The 18,729-nt window shown below is 40.5% G+C and overlaps 1 protein-coding gene across 2 annotated transcripts in view; it reads left to right on the forward strand.

The window, feature by feature from the left end:
• The window catches only part of LOC113580471 (synaptopodin-2-like), a 19,081-nt gene extending 731 nt beyond the window's left edge, over positions 1-18,350 (forward strand). Inside the window, exons 2-5 of one of the 2 annotated variants that reach the window (XM_027015031.2) lie at positions 6,968-7,119; positions 7,738-8,459; positions 10,033-12,758; positions 16,497-18,350. In XM_027015031.2, the coding sequence (XP_026870832.2) occupies positions 6,968-7,119; positions 7,738-8,459; positions 10,033-12,758; positions 16,497-17,066 (4,170 nt within the window). In that variant the 3' untranslated portion in view covers positions 17,067-18,350. Of the gene's footprint in view, positions 1-6,967; positions 7,120-7,737; positions 8,460-10,032; positions 14,842-16,496 lie in introns of those variants that run through there. The other variant, XM_027015030.2, reaches the window with a different exon arrangement.
• Positions 18,351-18,729: the final 379 nt, after the last annotated feature.

Genomic DNA, 18,729 nt, shown 5'->3' on the forward strand with positions numbered 1-18,729 from the left:
TATCACTCCCAAGGATATGATCAAAAAAAATCTAAACACGTAAAAACTGTTAGTACTCGTGGGGGGGGGGGGGGGGGGGGGGAAATTATTAATGGACTTTAGGAGTTAAAGATATGCCTTAGTACTGGAGTATTTACTTTAGTGCAAAACAGTTATGCCAGAGATTTTACATGCACACTAGATATCCTAATAAATTACAGACTGATAGGGTATGACAGATATGACAGATTTTGTTGTTTTCTCTCCACGATTCTCATCTTGTATAGTTACTTATCTGGACAATGAAGTCAGTTTTGTTGTATATGTTGTATACCCAAGCAGATATGGTTTGACCTGAAAAGAGAAATATGAAAAACATGTTCAAAGTATGACTGTTTATTTTGGGTCTACTTTGGATATGACTTCACTGTCCCAATTCTTTGGCAAAGTACTAGGCTACAAGCAATGAAGGTGTTTAGATTTCAGGATTGTCTTTAGCCAAAATTTAACGCATGACAATTGAATAAAGAGAGAGCTGACAGAGAGTGCAAAACTCAGACTTTATAAAGAGCAGCTCAGGCAGTTTGGGAGAGTTGGCAAAAGATCCTGATATTAACCCAAACTGTAGTGCATAGGAAAATACACATTTGGGAGACCAAAGCTGATTACAGCTGAGCAGTTTGAAACAAAACAAGGAACAATCTCTTTTCACATAGCTTTATGGGCTGCTCCAGAATGTTTACACCAAATATTGCATTTTTTTTGTAACCCAACATCTTAAATGTCTGCAGTAGTTGCCCAGCGTACTCCACTCTGAGTGTAATGGTTTCCACACTTTAGTTTGGTGCCATGATTCTTCCTTCATTCCGTTTCTTTAGTAATGCTCAAATAAATTTGGAAGGCATATTCTAACTAGCAGAATTTGCCTGAATAAAACCTGAAAAAGGTTCAATACATTAAAAGACCTTTTATTAAAACATATCTTAAACTTATGGAGGATATTGTGCAGTTCCTTAGAGGGAGCACCATTTGGTGTTACATGGAACTCTTTCACAACAATTTATTCATCCACCAAACAATAGTTTGATCAGGCAGCACTCCAACCATAAACTGTGATCACTGAATGTGATGATCTCATTGTGGCCTTGTGTTTATAGATTTGAAGCTTCATTAAATAGTATCATTCTAATACTGGTATTAGGTATTGTTCTTTCAGGCTGAGGACCCCACGATGGATAAAAGGCTTTCTATGTTTAACTGGTTGAATGTGCACAATTGCATTCCTACAATGACTCGTTAAGGCTTCTGTGTAGTAATTTTGTTTTGTTCTGTATCAGAATTTAGGTTTTTCTTCTAATCTCAACCTCCAGAATCTTATATTATTAAAAATCGTGTCGTTCCAGATGGCCAAGGCTGCTGTGTGAGGGATACCTTGCTTAATGAGTCTGACCTAATGCCTTAAGTGCTTGGTTTAGAACAGCTGTCATCAGCTCGTCAACACCAGAGAATGCTAACACTTTTCAAAAACATCTGCATTCCACTGAGTTGAAAGCTGGACAAGGCTGAAAGCAAAACACTCTTTAACAGTGCAAAATGGCAAAACTTTGGGGTGTTTGGTTTATATTCACATTGCGTATCTTGAGAGAGTGCATTTAGGCGCATTGTTCTGAAAATTGTCTGCAGTAGCACTAATGTTATTGACAATGTTAATGACCAATGTTAAGAGGTCCTAAATAGCAATGTTTTTCTCCCCAACTTTAAGTGTTAGAAATGTCATCCTACATTTTGCTGAATCATCTCCTTGATTCTGAACTGAAGGATTACCAGAACTATTAAGTGTTGTTCTGCAGTATTTTACTGCAAGGCTGAAGAGAAGAGATCCTCTATTATCTGTTTTATTACTATGTGGTTACTTAAACATAACTACACCCAGTGTTGAATTGACTCCTAAAGCAATTACATAAGTTTGTCACATACATTGTTGAATATAATTGGATGCAGACCTATTACACATATATAGCAAATCTGTGAGAAGCATGCTGTCTTCTTGAGGAACCAAAAGGGCATTTCCATATAGTGCCTACCTTAGTGCCATTGCTTTCTGGAACTGCACCGCAAATGTTGTCCCTCATATTATTAATAGTAGCAAAGCCTCAATACTTTTAAGTACCTGATCACTTAACATTGCCACTAAGGCTTTACAGTACCAAAAGAATTGTGCATACACTAATGACAAATCTGATGATAATGAATGCAATTGTTGGTCTGGGCTTGAAATGTTCACTGGTGAAAAAACTGCAGCATGGTGTAAGCAGTTGACCTCAAAATCAAACTGAAATGGTGGTTCAGCTCTAAGCCAGCCAACTGTGAAAGAATCCATTCTCTTTTTACAAAGCAAGGCACATGCAAAATGAAAGGCAAGTTGAATTTGGGGATAAAAATGGATCTTTTCAAAAGACCAGTTATAAACTGACATCTCTACACGATTTGTTTAGTCACCCACCACATTTATTCATTACTGAGACTAGTAGTTTAGTTTTTTCTATTCTAGAGCTAAGGGTGCTGAACTGAAACTGGAACTTGACTCTCATTTAACTCACTCTTCTAAGTCCTGTGTGCATGCAGACATTTTAGCTGAGAAGTTAAATATTTGCCGGCACTTCTAAGAAGGGCCTTGAAGTGATGTGATGACATCTCTCACAGATATTTGCTTCTGCAGAATGGGTCTGTGGGGTGATTCTTCTCTTCCAGCAAGTCATCTGGAAGACATAACTTTACCTGGACTGAGGATTTTTTAAGGAGATGAAATGCAAATCTGTCAGGAAAAAAAGAATATCTGAGAAAGGCATGGGAAGAACATGAAAAATGTTTTCTAAGAAAGGCCAGTTCTGATTATGATAAGCAACTTCTGATGCAGTGTTATCATTTCAGAAGGACGTTGACCATGTAAGGGTTGGCATTTATGTTCTGTGCATGTGCGTGTGTGTGCATGCATACGTGTGTGTGCATGCATGCGTGCGTGTGTGCATGCGTGCATGTGTGTTTATCTGTCTGTGTGTATCCATGTATGTCTGAGTGTGTGCTGTGTGCATGTGTGTCTGTGTGCATAGAGGAGGCTGTTTGCCTTATAAGGTAGTTGTTGTTTTTTTTTCTTTGTCATCAGTCTTTGGGGGAATTCTGGCTTCATCACAGAGCTGGTGAAGTCAGATCTCTTCAAATTCTTAAAGGTGCAGAACCACTTGACTTTTTGCCAAAATAAATATGACCTTTGGACACAAGGAATGCCCCCAAGGAGGAAGACAGAACCCTGAAATTATCTGCTACCACCTCACATGGACCTGTACATATGATCAATTTGTTTCGGTTATCTTCACTACGCATACAATGTATGCAGTATTGTTAAAATACCGGTGTGTCCATATCGTGCATATCATGTGTATATCATGAACGAGCGTTTTGCAGAGCTCTTTAATTTGCAGATGCACATCAGTGCTCAGTAAGATCAAGCAATGATACCATTCCAGTACAGGTACAAAATAAACTTAAAAGAGCTTGTTTACTAGGTAGAAACATCGGCCTTACACTTATGATGTTATCCATTTTGAATACATCCACATACGAATTCTTACTAGAAATTTTTTCTTATTCAGCAGAAAATGTAAAATTACCTTAGCAATACACAAGAGCAACTAAAAGAATAAATGAAGTACCTGGGAATGTGATGTGATTAAGCAAATGAAAAACTGGTCCTGGATGCCTTGGAGACTGCTGAAGAGCCCGTTGCACGCCACCAGCTTTCCCGCTCGACTGGATTTAGATGTTTACTGTGCAGACTCTGAATTAGTTCTCACTGAATAATCCAAGTGTCAAATATTAGTCATTTCTTAAGGCTTATAAGGTACTTTTATAAATAGTTAAAGTTAAAAGCAAAATACATTTTATTCACTGCATACAATTAGTTTGCCATCTGGTGTTGACCAGAGGAAGATGGGTTCCTCTCAACGTTTCTTATTGGTGTTATCAGCGAGTATTTCCTTGCCACCGTCTCCATGCCTTGCTCATTCGATGGCTGTAAACGGATTGTTTGTATATGATTTCTGTAAAAAGCTACTTTGTGACAACATATGTTGCAAAAACCGCTACACACATCTATTTGAATTTGAATAGCTAGTGTTGCTGAATGGGTTGTTTACATGTGTGCATAAAACAAGTTCCCAATGGCAGCCACCCTAGAGCTAAAAAGCTGCCATCGCTAGGGTTTCCAAAATGAGATTAAAAATGATTGGCCAAGGTGGTGGAGAGTTCAGGTAAACACAGATGGCAACTATTATCAATGCCCTAGCCATCTAAATAACGGTCAGTATCACAGTTTTACATCTCCTGTTAGCGTTATGCCACCATCAGATGTCGTGTTTTATATATCCCCTATAGCAACACTGCAGTTAAAAGCTAATATAAATTTAATGGGAGCTTTTGCTTGGGAACTGAATGGTTCGTTACCTGTACTATTCCGAGAGCGAGAGAGATATTTTTTTCTGTGGGCAAGAGATTAAACAGATGCTTATGATTTTGGTATCATTATTTAATATTTTCTTTCAAGATGATGTTGTTTATGTCATTAGTTGGGCCCTTGACCGCGTTCATTACACGATAGTTTGGAAAATCTGAAAACGGGTCACGTCTTTCTCTAATGGTCACCGCCGAGAGGCTTCACGCTGCCATTAGGCGTGCTACGTCCCACTCAAAGAATCGGCTCCGTTTCCTTTTCATATTTTTAGGGGGGAGGGAAGGCCGGAGGGCTTCTCCTTCTCACCATTCCCGTGTGTCCGTTTGAGCAGTCTCCCTACAGGCAGCGGAAACGCTGTGAGCGATCCATATACGGGTAGACGAAACTCTTTAAAGCTGTTAAATCCAATCCCACATCATCTCGGTTTTATTGCTCCCTCACGTTCCTTGGTGCCCATAAAACAACCATATAAAGCTGTCTAAACAATTCCCTGTAAATAACTGTGGTTCATCCGTTATGGCTAAAGATGTTATAGTTACTTTACTGTACTGCTGTAACAGGGCATATTCCAAATCATTAGCTTGAGCCTCGCGGCCGTTTACCATGTTGAAAGTACGGTTGGTTATTGTGAAAAAAAGTTCAGTTTAATTATACTGCTATGCAACTCGCACAGCACTTTATCCTAATGTAGTAATATTTTCGCTAGGAAATAACCGAGTAATTCGTAATCCTAGGAGTCATGAGACATTTGTAATAACGTACGTCTGTGTTGAAGTTCAAAGGATCTGACTGTCCGATGTCAAACTTGTGAATGTTTCATTGACGGAACACTGCCCTCTTGTGTTACCGTAGAGAAAGTACCATGCAAAGTTAATATACCGTGAGGAGTGAAGTGTAGCAATTTGTCTCATGCAAGTCATGTCAGATGGCACTAAAATGTAAAATTATAAAGGATGTCTATAAATGTGCTGAAAAGACACCTACCCAGTGATTCATCAAGGAATAATGAAGCCAAAATAATAAAGAGTAATAAAGAATACCTGCATAACTACAAATAGTAATTTGAATATTCATAGATATTAAACATACTGTAATACTGTTCTTTGCTTCTTGAAAACCCAGCCAAATAATAAATGTATAAGAATTATTGGTAAACTCACTTATACCTGAAGTACTTTCAATCGAGGGATGATTCTCTTCATGCATTCTCTTTATGGTGTGACCTGATCCAGTGTAGAACAGAATGTATGTATATGTGTGTGTGTGTGTGTGTGTGTGTGTGTGTGTGTGTGTGTGTGTGTGTGTGTGTGTGTGTGTATATATATATATATATATATATATATATATATATATATATATATATATATATATATATATATATATATGGGTGTCATTATATAATATATATACTTGGCCAGAGTTGGACAATTATATATTAGAGTTAACGTTAGAGTTGATATTGTGCTTTTAATGCTCCTGACCTTCATGGTGACTAAACTGCCTAAAGTGCAATTACTTTAAATAAGAGTTGCTTTAAAAAAAAAAAAAAAAAAACTCATCAAAAAAGCCATTTACACTGCCACTTTCACGATCATTTGGCCATCATACAGTGAGTAGCCTATATGATCCACAGTAGAATACTTAGTAAGAAGAGCTAATCCAATGACAGCTACACATTTGCATTACACATACACAAACCCCCATACATCTCTCTCTCTCTCTCTCACTCTTAACTGCTTTAACTGGTTAATGGCTGTTGTACCTAAGGCAGTATATGCTTACCAAAATGTCTTTGAATTGCATTGGGTGAAACTGGTTTTAAAAAGGTTGCTTCTACTTGTTTATATTGTTATACTAAAGCAAACATGGCAATGTGGTAGCTGACAAATCCTTGACAAATCGTTGTTTTTGTGTTCAAAGCTGACCTCATTTCAGGATTGATTTGTGATATGTACAGAGTCAAAGTAAAGGTCAGTGTTAAATCTTACACTAGACTGCCACCATTAGTCCCTATTCTGGACTTGAAGCTGACAGCCTTCCATAACCATGAGCATTGTATGGTCTTGCAGCTGTTGTGCTGTGTATAGCTCTGAACACTGACTCACTGGTGCTCGGCAAGAGCTTGGATTATATAAAAAGTGTCATGCACTGCCTATATGAATCTGTTTGCATTGGTTTTTTTCAGGCAAATGTTGTGTTGCTGATTCAGTTTACCAAAGATGGATCAAACCATAATCTACATTTTCTAGACTTGAGCTGCTCTGAATGATGTTTGCCTCAGTCTTACCTTTTTTATTTCATCTCCTCAGCAGTATAATGGTGACAAAGCTAGTCAGTTTGGATAAATGTTGTTTTGGCCTTAAAAAAATACAAATGGCATTCTCAAGAAAGCATTCTACTCAATCAATATAAAAATGGTGTCTCTGTTATTGTAGATAAAAGGCTTACCTATTGCTGTGATTGCTCTGATCCTTTCTTCAGGTTGAAACAAACAGCCATGCCTCCCTGGCTGGTTTGTGTGAGAATGATGAGCTGCTGTCTGTGAATGGAGAGCCCTGCTCCACACTAAACCTTTCAGAGGCTATCGCTCTCATCGAGGATTCAACTGACTGTCTGCAGCTACTGGTGAAGAGGTACCTCCAAATCACTTAAGTCAAATACTAAGAACTTAAATTCAACTCAGATCCAAGCAATATAGTTCATCCTATGATCAACGATTGCAGGACTAGCACAACTAATACAACAGCACAGTGTATTTTTATATTTTTCTGAGGCCCATTTATCTGTGGTCCACTTTGCATTTTGATTGCTCATTTTATAGAGCCATGGCTATCTCAGTGATGACTGATTTGACCTTTGACTGAAACAAATGGCAAAACAGTTTGTCTGTGGGTCCCAATGGTAACTATCCAGCTGAAGGTTGCTTCAATTGGTGACACACCACTGGGTTGTGCCCATTCACACAATTGAGTACAAGTCAAAAATATGGTGATTAACTGCTGAATGGCTCAATTGTCTCTCCCTTTGTTGTAATGCTGTGTGTGACTGTTCATGCAATAAATCTATTCATAAATATTGTATAATAAATCATCTTGCCCATTACAAACAGTGACCTTTCTGCATGGTGTCTCATTGGACACAGTTTATGATTCGCTTTTTCGATCCATTGCTTGCATAGATATGCTTTTGGTAGCTGTGGAAGTATTGCACGAATTACATATAACATTTTAACCAACAGTTTTCCCTTGCAGATGCTGTTCTCACCCCCAAGAGAGTTACCAGTCAGTTAGTCCCACTCTCCAGATCCCATCCCCATACCAGGATTCAAGGGAGATCTACATCTCAGAGTCTCAGGATGAGGCCTACTATGGGGAGACAGATAGTGAAGCGGAGTGCCCTGGGGGTGCTCCTATGGTGCGAACCCAATTTTGTATTACAGCTCCCAAGGACAAAGTTGGACCAGACTCCGTAGAAGGTGGAGATCCCAAGTTAGCAATCACCCCAGGGTCCATGGTGGAGTTGCAGCTGTCGCTCTCTAAGACCACCCTGGAGGACACACACTGCGCCTCCCTTGGATGTGCACGTGGAGTTGAAGGGGTCTTCCACCATAAAACAAACAATGAGAATGACAATAGTGGTGCCCCAAGTGACCCAGGCTGTTCTTTCTTTATACCTCGGCATGACAGAAAGCCCCTGGCACAGCGGGGTGTGCTCGTCAGCTCCCCTTGTGCCTTGCAGGGACAGGTGGAGGTGGTTGTGCAGTCTTCTGGGAGGGGCTCTGGGACAGAAAGGGTGGGGGCCTGTGGTGCTGAGGAAGGGACCAGTGAACGGCTGGATTCTAGTGAGGGGGAAGGAGGGCAGACAGAAGAGGCTCACGTCACCACTGTCTCCTTTGGAATTGCATCAGAAGAGGGGGACTCTGAGTCAGAGAGAGAGCAGAGCAAGCCCAACAAGCACCGGGCAAGGCACGCTAGTAAGTGACATCTTCACATTTTATTGCTATTTCTTATGCTTTATGACAGTGCAGTTTGACATCTTCATGATTTCCAAACTGGATTTGATCTCTTGTTTTGCTCCATGAGTTTAAACAATTTAGTTTCAACAATTTCTAAACAAATCATAGCTGTCAACCTGGAATGACGTGTGCCTGTAGGACTACTAACACTAATATAGTTTACAAGAGTATGAAATCCTAACCAAAGAGTGATATATTGATCATTCTCAGTATGAGCTGGACAATAAATTAAAATTTAAGATCTATCTATAAAGTAAGAAATATTACATTGCTTGTTATCAGGACTATATTTGAACAGTTGCTTTGTGTCCCATTTCCTCTTGTTGTAGACTTGTGTGCTAACAAAAGAAAATTAGAGTTAATTTTATTCTTAATCTTGACTGTAGTTCATTCTAATTCTAATTCCTTATTAAACTTGTAATCTTAATGCATGCAAGGAACGGGAATGGCGCATGGACGATGACATGTGGAGGATAAGAATAAAACTTGGGCATGCTCATGCTGCCTTGTGGAAGGGCCCTTTGACAGACACCAGCATGTGTGACACTGGCTCGTTACCTGATCCTTTAAAACTGACCATCTTAGCAGCACTGAAAAGGGAAGTGTTCTGTTCTCATCTGTGGCTATTCCCACCTTGAGGCTGTCATATTGAGTATATAAAGGAGACAGACGCTGAATGTTCCTTTGTTTTGCTTGTTGAATCTAACAAGGTCAGACTGCTTTGAAAAGAGAAGTATGTTTTATCTGTGATGTTACTTTGATGTTACTTTCCATATAAACAGACAGAATAATGTTTTTAAGAATCTATAGATAAAGGCTTTCATTGTGATTCTAATACAAGCAATTACCATGTGTTGTTGAAATCTTTTTGTGTGTGTGTTTATTTTGACTGTTTTCTGAGACTGTCTTTCCCTCAACTTCAGCAGTACTAATTTAACGCATTTTTACAGCTGTGAATGAGGTACCATGTATCATCATTCAGCAAATGAGAAAGAATTATTCATGGATCAGTGATTTTTCTGACTATGATATTAACAATTTGCCTATAGAACTGCTTTAATGGTGTAGTTGAAGGACATAGCTGAGTTACCCATTCCCTCAAGAAGAGCCCCTATTCCCTTAAGACTTGACAGAAACAATTATGGACCATGTTATCCAGTGCAGATAATTTAGCACTTGTTTCAAATATCTCTAAACAAATTGCCAGTTATAAGAGAAAACATGTTGTAATCTGAATTAAAATAACATTTCTAATACTATGTACAAAGTGTACAGTAAATAACAACAACAAAGAATAACTCTGGACCCATTTCATATGATTTGGCTTCTTAAAAGTTTAATCATAAGACATTTTTTTTCTGAAAAGATTTTTGACTGCCCATTTTTACCAATGCTATTTATACATGTCATACTGTGCATCTCAATGAACTAGATCACTATGAGTAACCATTTGTAACCAATTACTCTCCTCTCACCCCACCATCTCTACCCTCCATTTGTTCTAACCCCCTCCCATCTTTTTCTTCCCAAGGGCTTCGCCGGAGTGAGAGCCTGTCTGAGAAGCAGGTGAAGGAGGCCAAGTCTAAATGCAAACGCATTGCTCTCCTGCTCACTGCTGCTGCCCCCAACCCCAATAACAAGGGGTTGTTGATGTTTAAGAAGCACAGACAGAGGGCCAAACAGTACACTATTGTAAGCTACGGAACTGGAGATAACGAACCAGAGTTTGAGGACGAGGAGGCAGAAGAAGACAATAGGGAGACGCATGCTGTTGAGGTCACAGTTCTAGCTACCAGTGAAGCTGAACTTGATGAAGATTTCTTCACGAATCCCCCAGGCCACAAGAGCATTGTGACCTTTGACTGGGACACCGGATTGCTTGAGATAGAGCGCAAGATTAACAGTAAGGAGGATATGAACACACTCCCTGAAACCAAGGGCAAAGGTGCCCTGATGTTTGCTCAGCGCAGACAGCGCATGGATGAGATTGCAGCCGAACATGAAGAGATGAGAAGGAAGGGGATCCCTGTTGAGGGGGTGCAGGAGGTTGAGAATCATTACCAACAGGTGGAGCCGCAATCTTACATCCAGGCTGCTGAGAGCCAAAATTACATGGATGTAAATGCACCCCACCCACATCAGCACCAACACTACCAGCAATATCAAGAACAGTATTATCAGCATCAACAACAGCAACAGTATGAAGAATATCATCAGCACATGCAATACCAGCAACAACAGGAGTACCAACAGCAACAGTATCGACAGCATCAACCATATCAAGAGCAACAACAATTGCAACAGAGTTCACATCATTTGAATGGTATGTCCAGTCACCAAACCACTGTAACACAGTCATCAGTAATGAACAGAAGTGCAAAGCCATTTTCTGTTGAGAACAGAGCAGCTGCTCCATTTACTCCATCTGCAAATCAAGAGCAGTCCAGCTATTCAGTGGGACAGGGTGAACAAATTGCTTCCAGAGATGAGCGTATTTCTGTACCAGCAATCAAGACAGGAGTTCTGCAAGACAAGAGGAGGAACAAAGCTAAGCCTATGTTTACTTTTAAAGAGCCTCCAAAAGTTTCTCCAAATCCAGAGCTTCTAAATCTCCTTAACAGGGGTGACAGGAAAGCAGGGTTTGAGTCTGGTCCAGAGGAGGACTACCTAAGCTTGGGTGCAGAGGCCTGCAACTTTTTGCAGTCTCCTAAATCAAAGCACAAAATTCCACCACCAGTTGCTCCCAAACCACACATAAACCCAGCCTCTCCACCATGGTCTCCACAACCAGAAATTGCAAGCCAGCAGTTCCCCCAACATGCTGAAAATAATGTTCCAGCAACTGCTGGGGTTCCTGGGCCTGAAGCCGACCCTGCCCCTAATATAGAGTCCTCAGCCATACCAGAGCAAGAGCCCTCCCCCACACCTGCTCCTGAACGACAGGAAGCTCTCACCAAATCTCCATCACAGCAACAGCAAGAAACAATCAATGCATGGGGTACATCTGAGCCACAAATACAACCAGATCAGCAACCAGAGACTTGGCATGTAAATCAATCACAACAGCAAATGAACAACCCTATCCAACCACCTCAAGCACATGCAAAGCCAGACCCATCTGTCAGCTCATGGGGTCCATCTCCGACTCAGGCCCAGCAGCAGCCACCAATGAGTGCTTGGGGTCTATCTGAGGTGCAATCACAACCCCATGCACAGTCACAGATGCAGCCGGTTTGGGTGAAACAACCCCAAGTCATTTCAGATGTACAACCAAGCACAATCATTCAAACAAAATCACAGTCCCAGCCTCTTTGGGTGACACAGAGTCCACCTCAAGCTTTGAATCCACCGCAACCACAGCCGCAAATAAATTCATGGGCAACAGCCCAAACACAGTCACCACCACAACCTCCCTGGACCCAATCTCAAATGCCAACACAGCCACCTGTCAGCACATGGTCTCAAGATTTAAATCAGACCCAAGGAGAGGTACCCTGGTCCCATCAACAACAACAATCTCAACAATTACCATCTTGGACAGGCCCTCAACAGTCTCCCCAGAATCCTTGGGCCCAACCTCAGAGCCAGCCACAACCCCTGGCTCTGAACCAACATCAAGCTCCAACAAAGCCACCTGTAAGTGCATGGACCCAACCTCAGAGTCCAGTTCAAGCACAGCCTCCATGGGTTCAACAGGCTCATCCACCCCCTCAGTCTCCTCCACAGATGCAGCAATCACAGGGTCCTTGGCCTCCCCAATCACAATGGGCTCAACAACCTCATGAGCATCCACAACAGATGATGAACTCCTGGGTACCAGAACAGAATCAAATGCAGCCACCCTGGACTCAGCCACAGCTTCCAGCTCAGACACAACCTTCATGGTCTCAACAACCTCAGCGACAGGCTCCACCCCCATCTCAGACTCAAACACTTTTAAGTGCATGGACACCACGGCCCCAGCAAGGTCCGGTCAGCATTACATCCCCTGCTGAAACTCAGAAGATGCCCCAGCCAGTCAAACCATGGAGTCCACCTAAGAACACTCATCCCACTCCTCCACAACGAATGCACTCATACACAGTGGGGACAAAGCTACCATCACCCAGTCCCATGAGTAATACAGCATCACTCTCTGGGATGGGGTCAGCTTTTGAGATGCCAGCCTTACGAGGGAAAGGGGCTGAACTCTTTGCTAAGAGGCAGTCCAGAATGGAGAAGTATGTGGTCGATTCTGCCTCAGTGCAAGCAAACAAGGCAAGACCTTCATCACCCTCTCCTTCTTTGCCAACCTCTTGGAAATATTCAACTACTTGTCGTGCTCCTCCACCTTTGACATACAATCCAATTCAGTCACCCTCATATCCACCAGGGGCTATCAAACAACCTCCATCTTCTAGCCCTTCTTTAAAGAACAAAAATAAGGGTAAAGAGAAAGACAAACCTGCCCCTAAACCGCTTCATGTTCTGGATGTCATGAAGCATCAACCATACCAGTTAAATGCATCCCTTTTCACCTATGGTCCAGCAGCAGAGAAACTTGCTGCAGAAAAGGAGGCAGCTGAAAAGTTCGCTGCTCAGAAAGCAGCTGAAGCCCAAGCCCAAGCCCAAGCCCAAGCCCAAACCCATATCCAGGCCGGTGGTCCTGCAAACCTAAACCAGCATTTGAGTTATGATCAATCTCCTGCTTCCTATGGTTTTATACCACAGCACCCACAGCCGCCCCAGCTGCACTATGGCATGTCTGGTCCCTCCACTGCTATGCATGATGACCCTTATCACCACACTCCTCCTAATAACTACCAGCCCTGCCCTAATCCTTATCAACAAGCACCCTATCAACAAATATACAGCCCCCAGCAGGTTTACCAACAATCTCCCTCCAGTCCTTACCAACAAGCATCACGTTCTCCTTACCAGCAGCCCCCTCCATATGAAGCTGGCCCTAGCGCACCCTATTCAGCTGTTCTGACACCATGCTATCAACCAGCTTCGAGCTCCTATGTGGTACACACTTTTCCAGTAGCAGCAAGAGCAGATTCCACCTCAGGAAGTAGCATCCTAACTGCTCCAAAGCCAAAGTTCTCGGCAAATAAAAGTGCCGCCCAGGTCTGGAAGCCTAGTGCTCCTGAACGTGTTGAGAAATAGTGTTTAGTACTTTGTTGGCCTAACAAAGCTGGAATGCAAAGCTGTATATGAAGAAGTTTCACTAAAATGGTGCAGGAAATATTTTTGAAAAGTTACCATCGACAGTGAAATTCAAAACAGAGAGTTTTTTGAGACAAGCAATTACAAAACATAAATGTATCAGAAAGTATTTTCTGCATATTAAAAAGTTGTGTTTTGTAACAGTATGATATGTACATGGGGCATACGTCGATTGAGATTACACTGACATAGCTTCACTATTTAAATGTGTGTGGAACTTGAGCAGGTGAATAAATGTTTTATGTGATATGGCAAGAAAAAAATGTAGCAATGATCCATCTGGTGATGGAAGAGAAATACTCATTTATGAATGTTTGATGAAGGAAATCGAGTAATAAGTAAAAGGGAGATTGTTTGACCAGGTAGAATAGCCACAGAGTACTTTAGAATGTATTTAATATTGGCTGGCTGAATGCTCTTGACATTATTTTTATAATCTAAATGACAGAAAACCATACCTGTCTGTATATTTTATAGTATCTCAGTGGTTTGAGATAATTGATATACATCTGTATTACATCATTTGATTGACCCATAGTTTGATAGAAGGTGCAGTGCAGTTTTGGCAACTTTATAATCACATAACTTACGAAGGAGAAATCTGTTGTATTTTTAAGAACAGAAAAAAGTTTCATTTTTTTAGGAAGTAAAAAATGAATATACGTTATATTAAGTGTGGTCTGTCAAAGATCATTTTTACAATTATAAAAGCTGAGTGTGTTTGATATTACTAAATTTGTAGATATGTGATACACAGGCAGAAGGTCAGGCAAGAAGTAAGGTTTTACAAATTTTACAACTTTTAGACTTCTATTCTTTTGTTCTGCATTGTTTATTTTCAAATAGGAATTCACGCCTGTTTCTTTTCCTGCTTCACTATTTTTATTTGTTTCTACCAGCCTTGTCTTTGTGACAAATTAGTTTAAATTCCAAAATTAAACAGACAGAACAAGTATCAGGGTTGTTCTAAATATAAAAACTTCAAATTTGGGGGAAAAACTTTATATTTGCTTGCATTTTGTAGTTGTTGTCTTCTTCGTGTTCTTTTATTTTTCATTCTTTTGTGTGATTTTTCTTCATAGTGCACTTCCTGTAAAATTTGCCTCAGTGCAATTAAAATGACTCTCTGTTCTTCTGTTTTTGGTTTCTTTGGGTTCACATTTGCATGTTTCTGCCTTTTCCACCCTGTCTTACCTCAGCTTCTCACTTTGTCATATTCGTGTGCAGAGTTCTGTGTTTAATCTATTATCACAGAAAATGTAAAAAAACAAACAAACACCTACAGCATAGTCAGTAGAACAGGATGGTGGCACCCCACAGCATGAAACGAGGTATTAACAGGCAGGAAACCTCTCTGAATTATACTTCATGGATCACAAGCCATTAAACCCATTGAAAATTATTTTAAACATGTATAACTTATTACATTATTAGCTAAAATGTTGTATAGACTCTGTTAACTGAGGTAAGTAGTAGAATACCCAGTTCAGAGGAAAAGTTATTAAAAAGCAAGTTAAAAAGCAAGTTAAAATGGACTTGGATTGCATCATGCACTTGAGTGCAGAGCCTTGTAATTTGTGAAATATGGAAGTGATCTGACTAATGGCCTACTGCTAGGCTAGGCTCTGGCTATTTTTGGAAGAATTTGATACCTCATCCCATGACCTGAAAGAGCAAAGGACACTCATATGATACCTGTCTCCTGATTTTTTTTTTTTTTTTTTTTTTTTTTTTTTTGAAGAAGAAGAAGAAGAAATAGGAGTTTTCATATGTTCATTTAGGGTGAACCAAGTCATTCCTTTCAATATTATTTAAACAAGTAGTGCTGGTACATAAGATCTAAAATAAAATAAAAAAATAAAATAAAAATAAAAATAATTTAAAAAAAAAAAAACAGCTAAAATGAAAAGTGCATTTGATTTATAAACCAAAGTAAATTAGATGCAATTAGATGTGATTAGAAATAAATTAGATATGATGAGATTTGATTTTTGAAAGAGCAGTTTTTTTCTGACTAATATCACCTATTCTTTGGCATCACTGGTCATTAAAAGGATTATAATGGTTGTGCAGGTTGTTAAAGGTTGTTGAAGATCCTAGTGACTCAGTGCAGCTGGACAAAATGCAGTCTGAGTTTCCACCTCTTAAACAGCAGGTGGCAGCACAATCCTTTCTGTGTAACTTCTGAGTTTTGGCAGCAGATAACTGCTTTCTGGTTAGACGTGGCTCTGTTTGCTATTTGCAAATTTTAGTGGAAGAATTGTGGAAAGAGGTGTTATTTTTACGATTGTGGTAAGAGATCATGTCCTTCAGGAACCCTAGGTGGTTGGTACTTTACACTGAACACATCCACAAGGTCATGCAGCTCCATTAAACAGGACTAAATCTGGATTACTCAGGAATACCCTCTCCATAAGCTAGTTGTTCAGAGAAATCATGAGTGGGTGAGCAGGAGGCTAAGTGATGTGCTGACACATCCTGTATCAATGGCCACTTGATGTAATCCCTGCTCTTTCTCTTGGCCTGCAGGTGACAGACTTTTTCTTGGAGTTTAATCTGCTTTGTCTGACTCATCCATCCGTCCATTAGACAAAAATACATCTTCACGATTCCAGCCTGTCCTCGCAACAACATTTCAGCAAATTAAATGCAACTTTAAAATGTAACAATAATTTCGAGGCTCTAAGGAACCTTGACCTAAAAAAATGTTACCACTTCATTTAATTGCCACAGTTTGTCAAGTGTTGCTGCCATTTTTTTTTCGTAATGCTTTAACTTTTTTTTCAGGCCCTTGGAAGGAGTTCATCTCTATCTCCGCCAATCAGGCTCTCACCACTGGGCCTGAGTTCCAGGTCTGCCTCCGTCTCCCCCAGACCTTCCTCCCACATAACATACAGTTCGCGCACCACAGAGAGACAGGCCTTCTGGGTAGAAAAGAGCCGCAAGCCACCCACACCGTGGGAGGCGGCGTCACGCCACCCGCTGGGCCTGGTGGATGAAGCCTTCGCCCCACACGACATGCAGCAGTCGCTGGCTTCCAGCTTACGCTCTGCCGTCCATCGCAAGCTGCTGCCCGAGCCCCCACTGGAGTGGAAAGCCAAGGGGGCGCACGTGCCCCGCCCTAAGAGCCAGGGCTGGAGCACTTCTCGAGCACCTCTTCCTTTCTTTTCCCCGGCCAAAAGCACCGCCTCGGCGCCTGAGGCTTCGATGCTGTACGGTCCACCACTGGGGCAGTTCCAGCCCCCTAGGTCCATCACTGAGGCAAATCTCTTCGCCTCACAAGCTGGTCAGGGGAGCGGCAGGTTTCCGGGACAGTCGGGCAATAGGGCAATGTATAGTAGCACCTGGAGACGGTGAATCCACATTAGATCATTTTTTTGATATTCGGGCTATAAAAGTCAAATACAGCAGGTGCTGCTGAGGCATGCAGACATGAAGGAGTTGTTTTAAAAGGATTGTCGTGAAGTATGGTGGAGGTGTCAGAGAATGTGCTGATGTAGGAGTTAGAAAAATGTTGGAATGTTGACTGAGGGACTTAGAGAAGTCTGAGGAATAGAAAATTGTTCTCAAAGGTTCAGAAGAATATAAGCAGTTGATGATGATGCACAGCTAGTTAAAAAAGCTTCCACAAATTGCACCAGAGCTTTATATAACATAACTTTAACTGTTATATTGTCAAAGTAGTAAATACTGTATAACACTATCAGCTATAGTATATGTATGCTTATACACATGTAATCACACGTGAGTCATATAAATAATTATGCCTGTTGTTTAAAAAAATTTAGGAGAGAGTTCAGTAGGGATCCGTATCTCATGGCATGTTAAAATTGCAGTAATGTGGTTTATTCCAGTAAAATAATCATAAACTGTAGTGGGCTTATGGTATATGCAAATTTAACTGTACCATTCATTTAACTTTCCAAATGGCTGACGATGCATGTGTTCAATCATGTGTGCAGATGGAAAATTCAGCACCTACTTTTAAATGGCATTTTTTCAATGTGTTGTGAAGAAATACTCAAAATGCAACAGCTGAATCAGTATAATGCATTTAGTTACTTTAAGAGATTAAATCTTTCGTCTACTAAACCCATCTGTACTTTATTTACTAAACATGGTTTGACCCTGTTGCTGGGACAACATGAATGATTCATTTGAAAGCACTGCATGAATACCAAGCTATTGTGGATCTTGCTTTCGTTTATTTAGATTTTATTTCCTGATTTTACCACACATTAGGGATTTCCCTTTTGTTGAGGGGAAATAATTTGTGCTTCCCCTCCATGACTGTCATGATGTAAGTTACGGGACCAGCATCTCAAACGCTGCACGCTCTCTTGCTGTGTTCAGTTTTCTCTGCATTAACCAACTGTAAAAGAGCCACATTTGTCAATGAAACTGAGTAAATTTAATCTCGTTTTCTTTTATTTCCACTCCAATTCACAAATTAATCTGTAATCGACTGACAGAAATGATGTTTTGTGTTTTCTGCCTGGTTAACTTCCCTCTGTCCCTCTTAAATAATCCAAAGTTAATTACAAAATATTTGTTTTATGGTGACAGATCCTTTATGGTGATGATCCTGATGATCCACAAGATTTTGCTTTTCACTTTCATTAAAATGAAATATACATTAAATTCCTCATCAGCTGGTCCTTTTTTCAGCAAAACAGTTTCAAACATCTGTGTTGTCAAGAACAGGCCAGAGTGACAGAGAGAAAGACTATAAGACTGTAAGTATTCAGCCTATGATAAGGTATATAACAGCATGCTGCCAATATGAGGATTATTTTAAATAATGTGTTGCCTCAATCTGTACTGTTTATAATGTAAAAATGTTTTAACTCACTAAATGTCCTATCAAAGGAGAAAAAGAAGAGGAACAAAACTAGGATGTAACCCCACAGAATTGTATTGCATATAGTTTTTATTTTCACATTTACCTAGCTCTCTATAACTACTGCTGCATGGGCCAACAGCAGCAGTGACTAGCCATATAGTCAGCATACTGAAATGT

Source organism: Electrophorus electricus, chromosome 19, assembly GCF_013358815.1.
Source record: "Electrophorus electricus isolate fEleEle1 chromosome 19, fEleEle1.pri, whole genome shotgun sequence".
NCBI lineage: Eukaryota > Metazoa > Chordata > Actinopteri > Gymnotiformes > Gymnotidae > Electrophorus > Electrophorus electricus.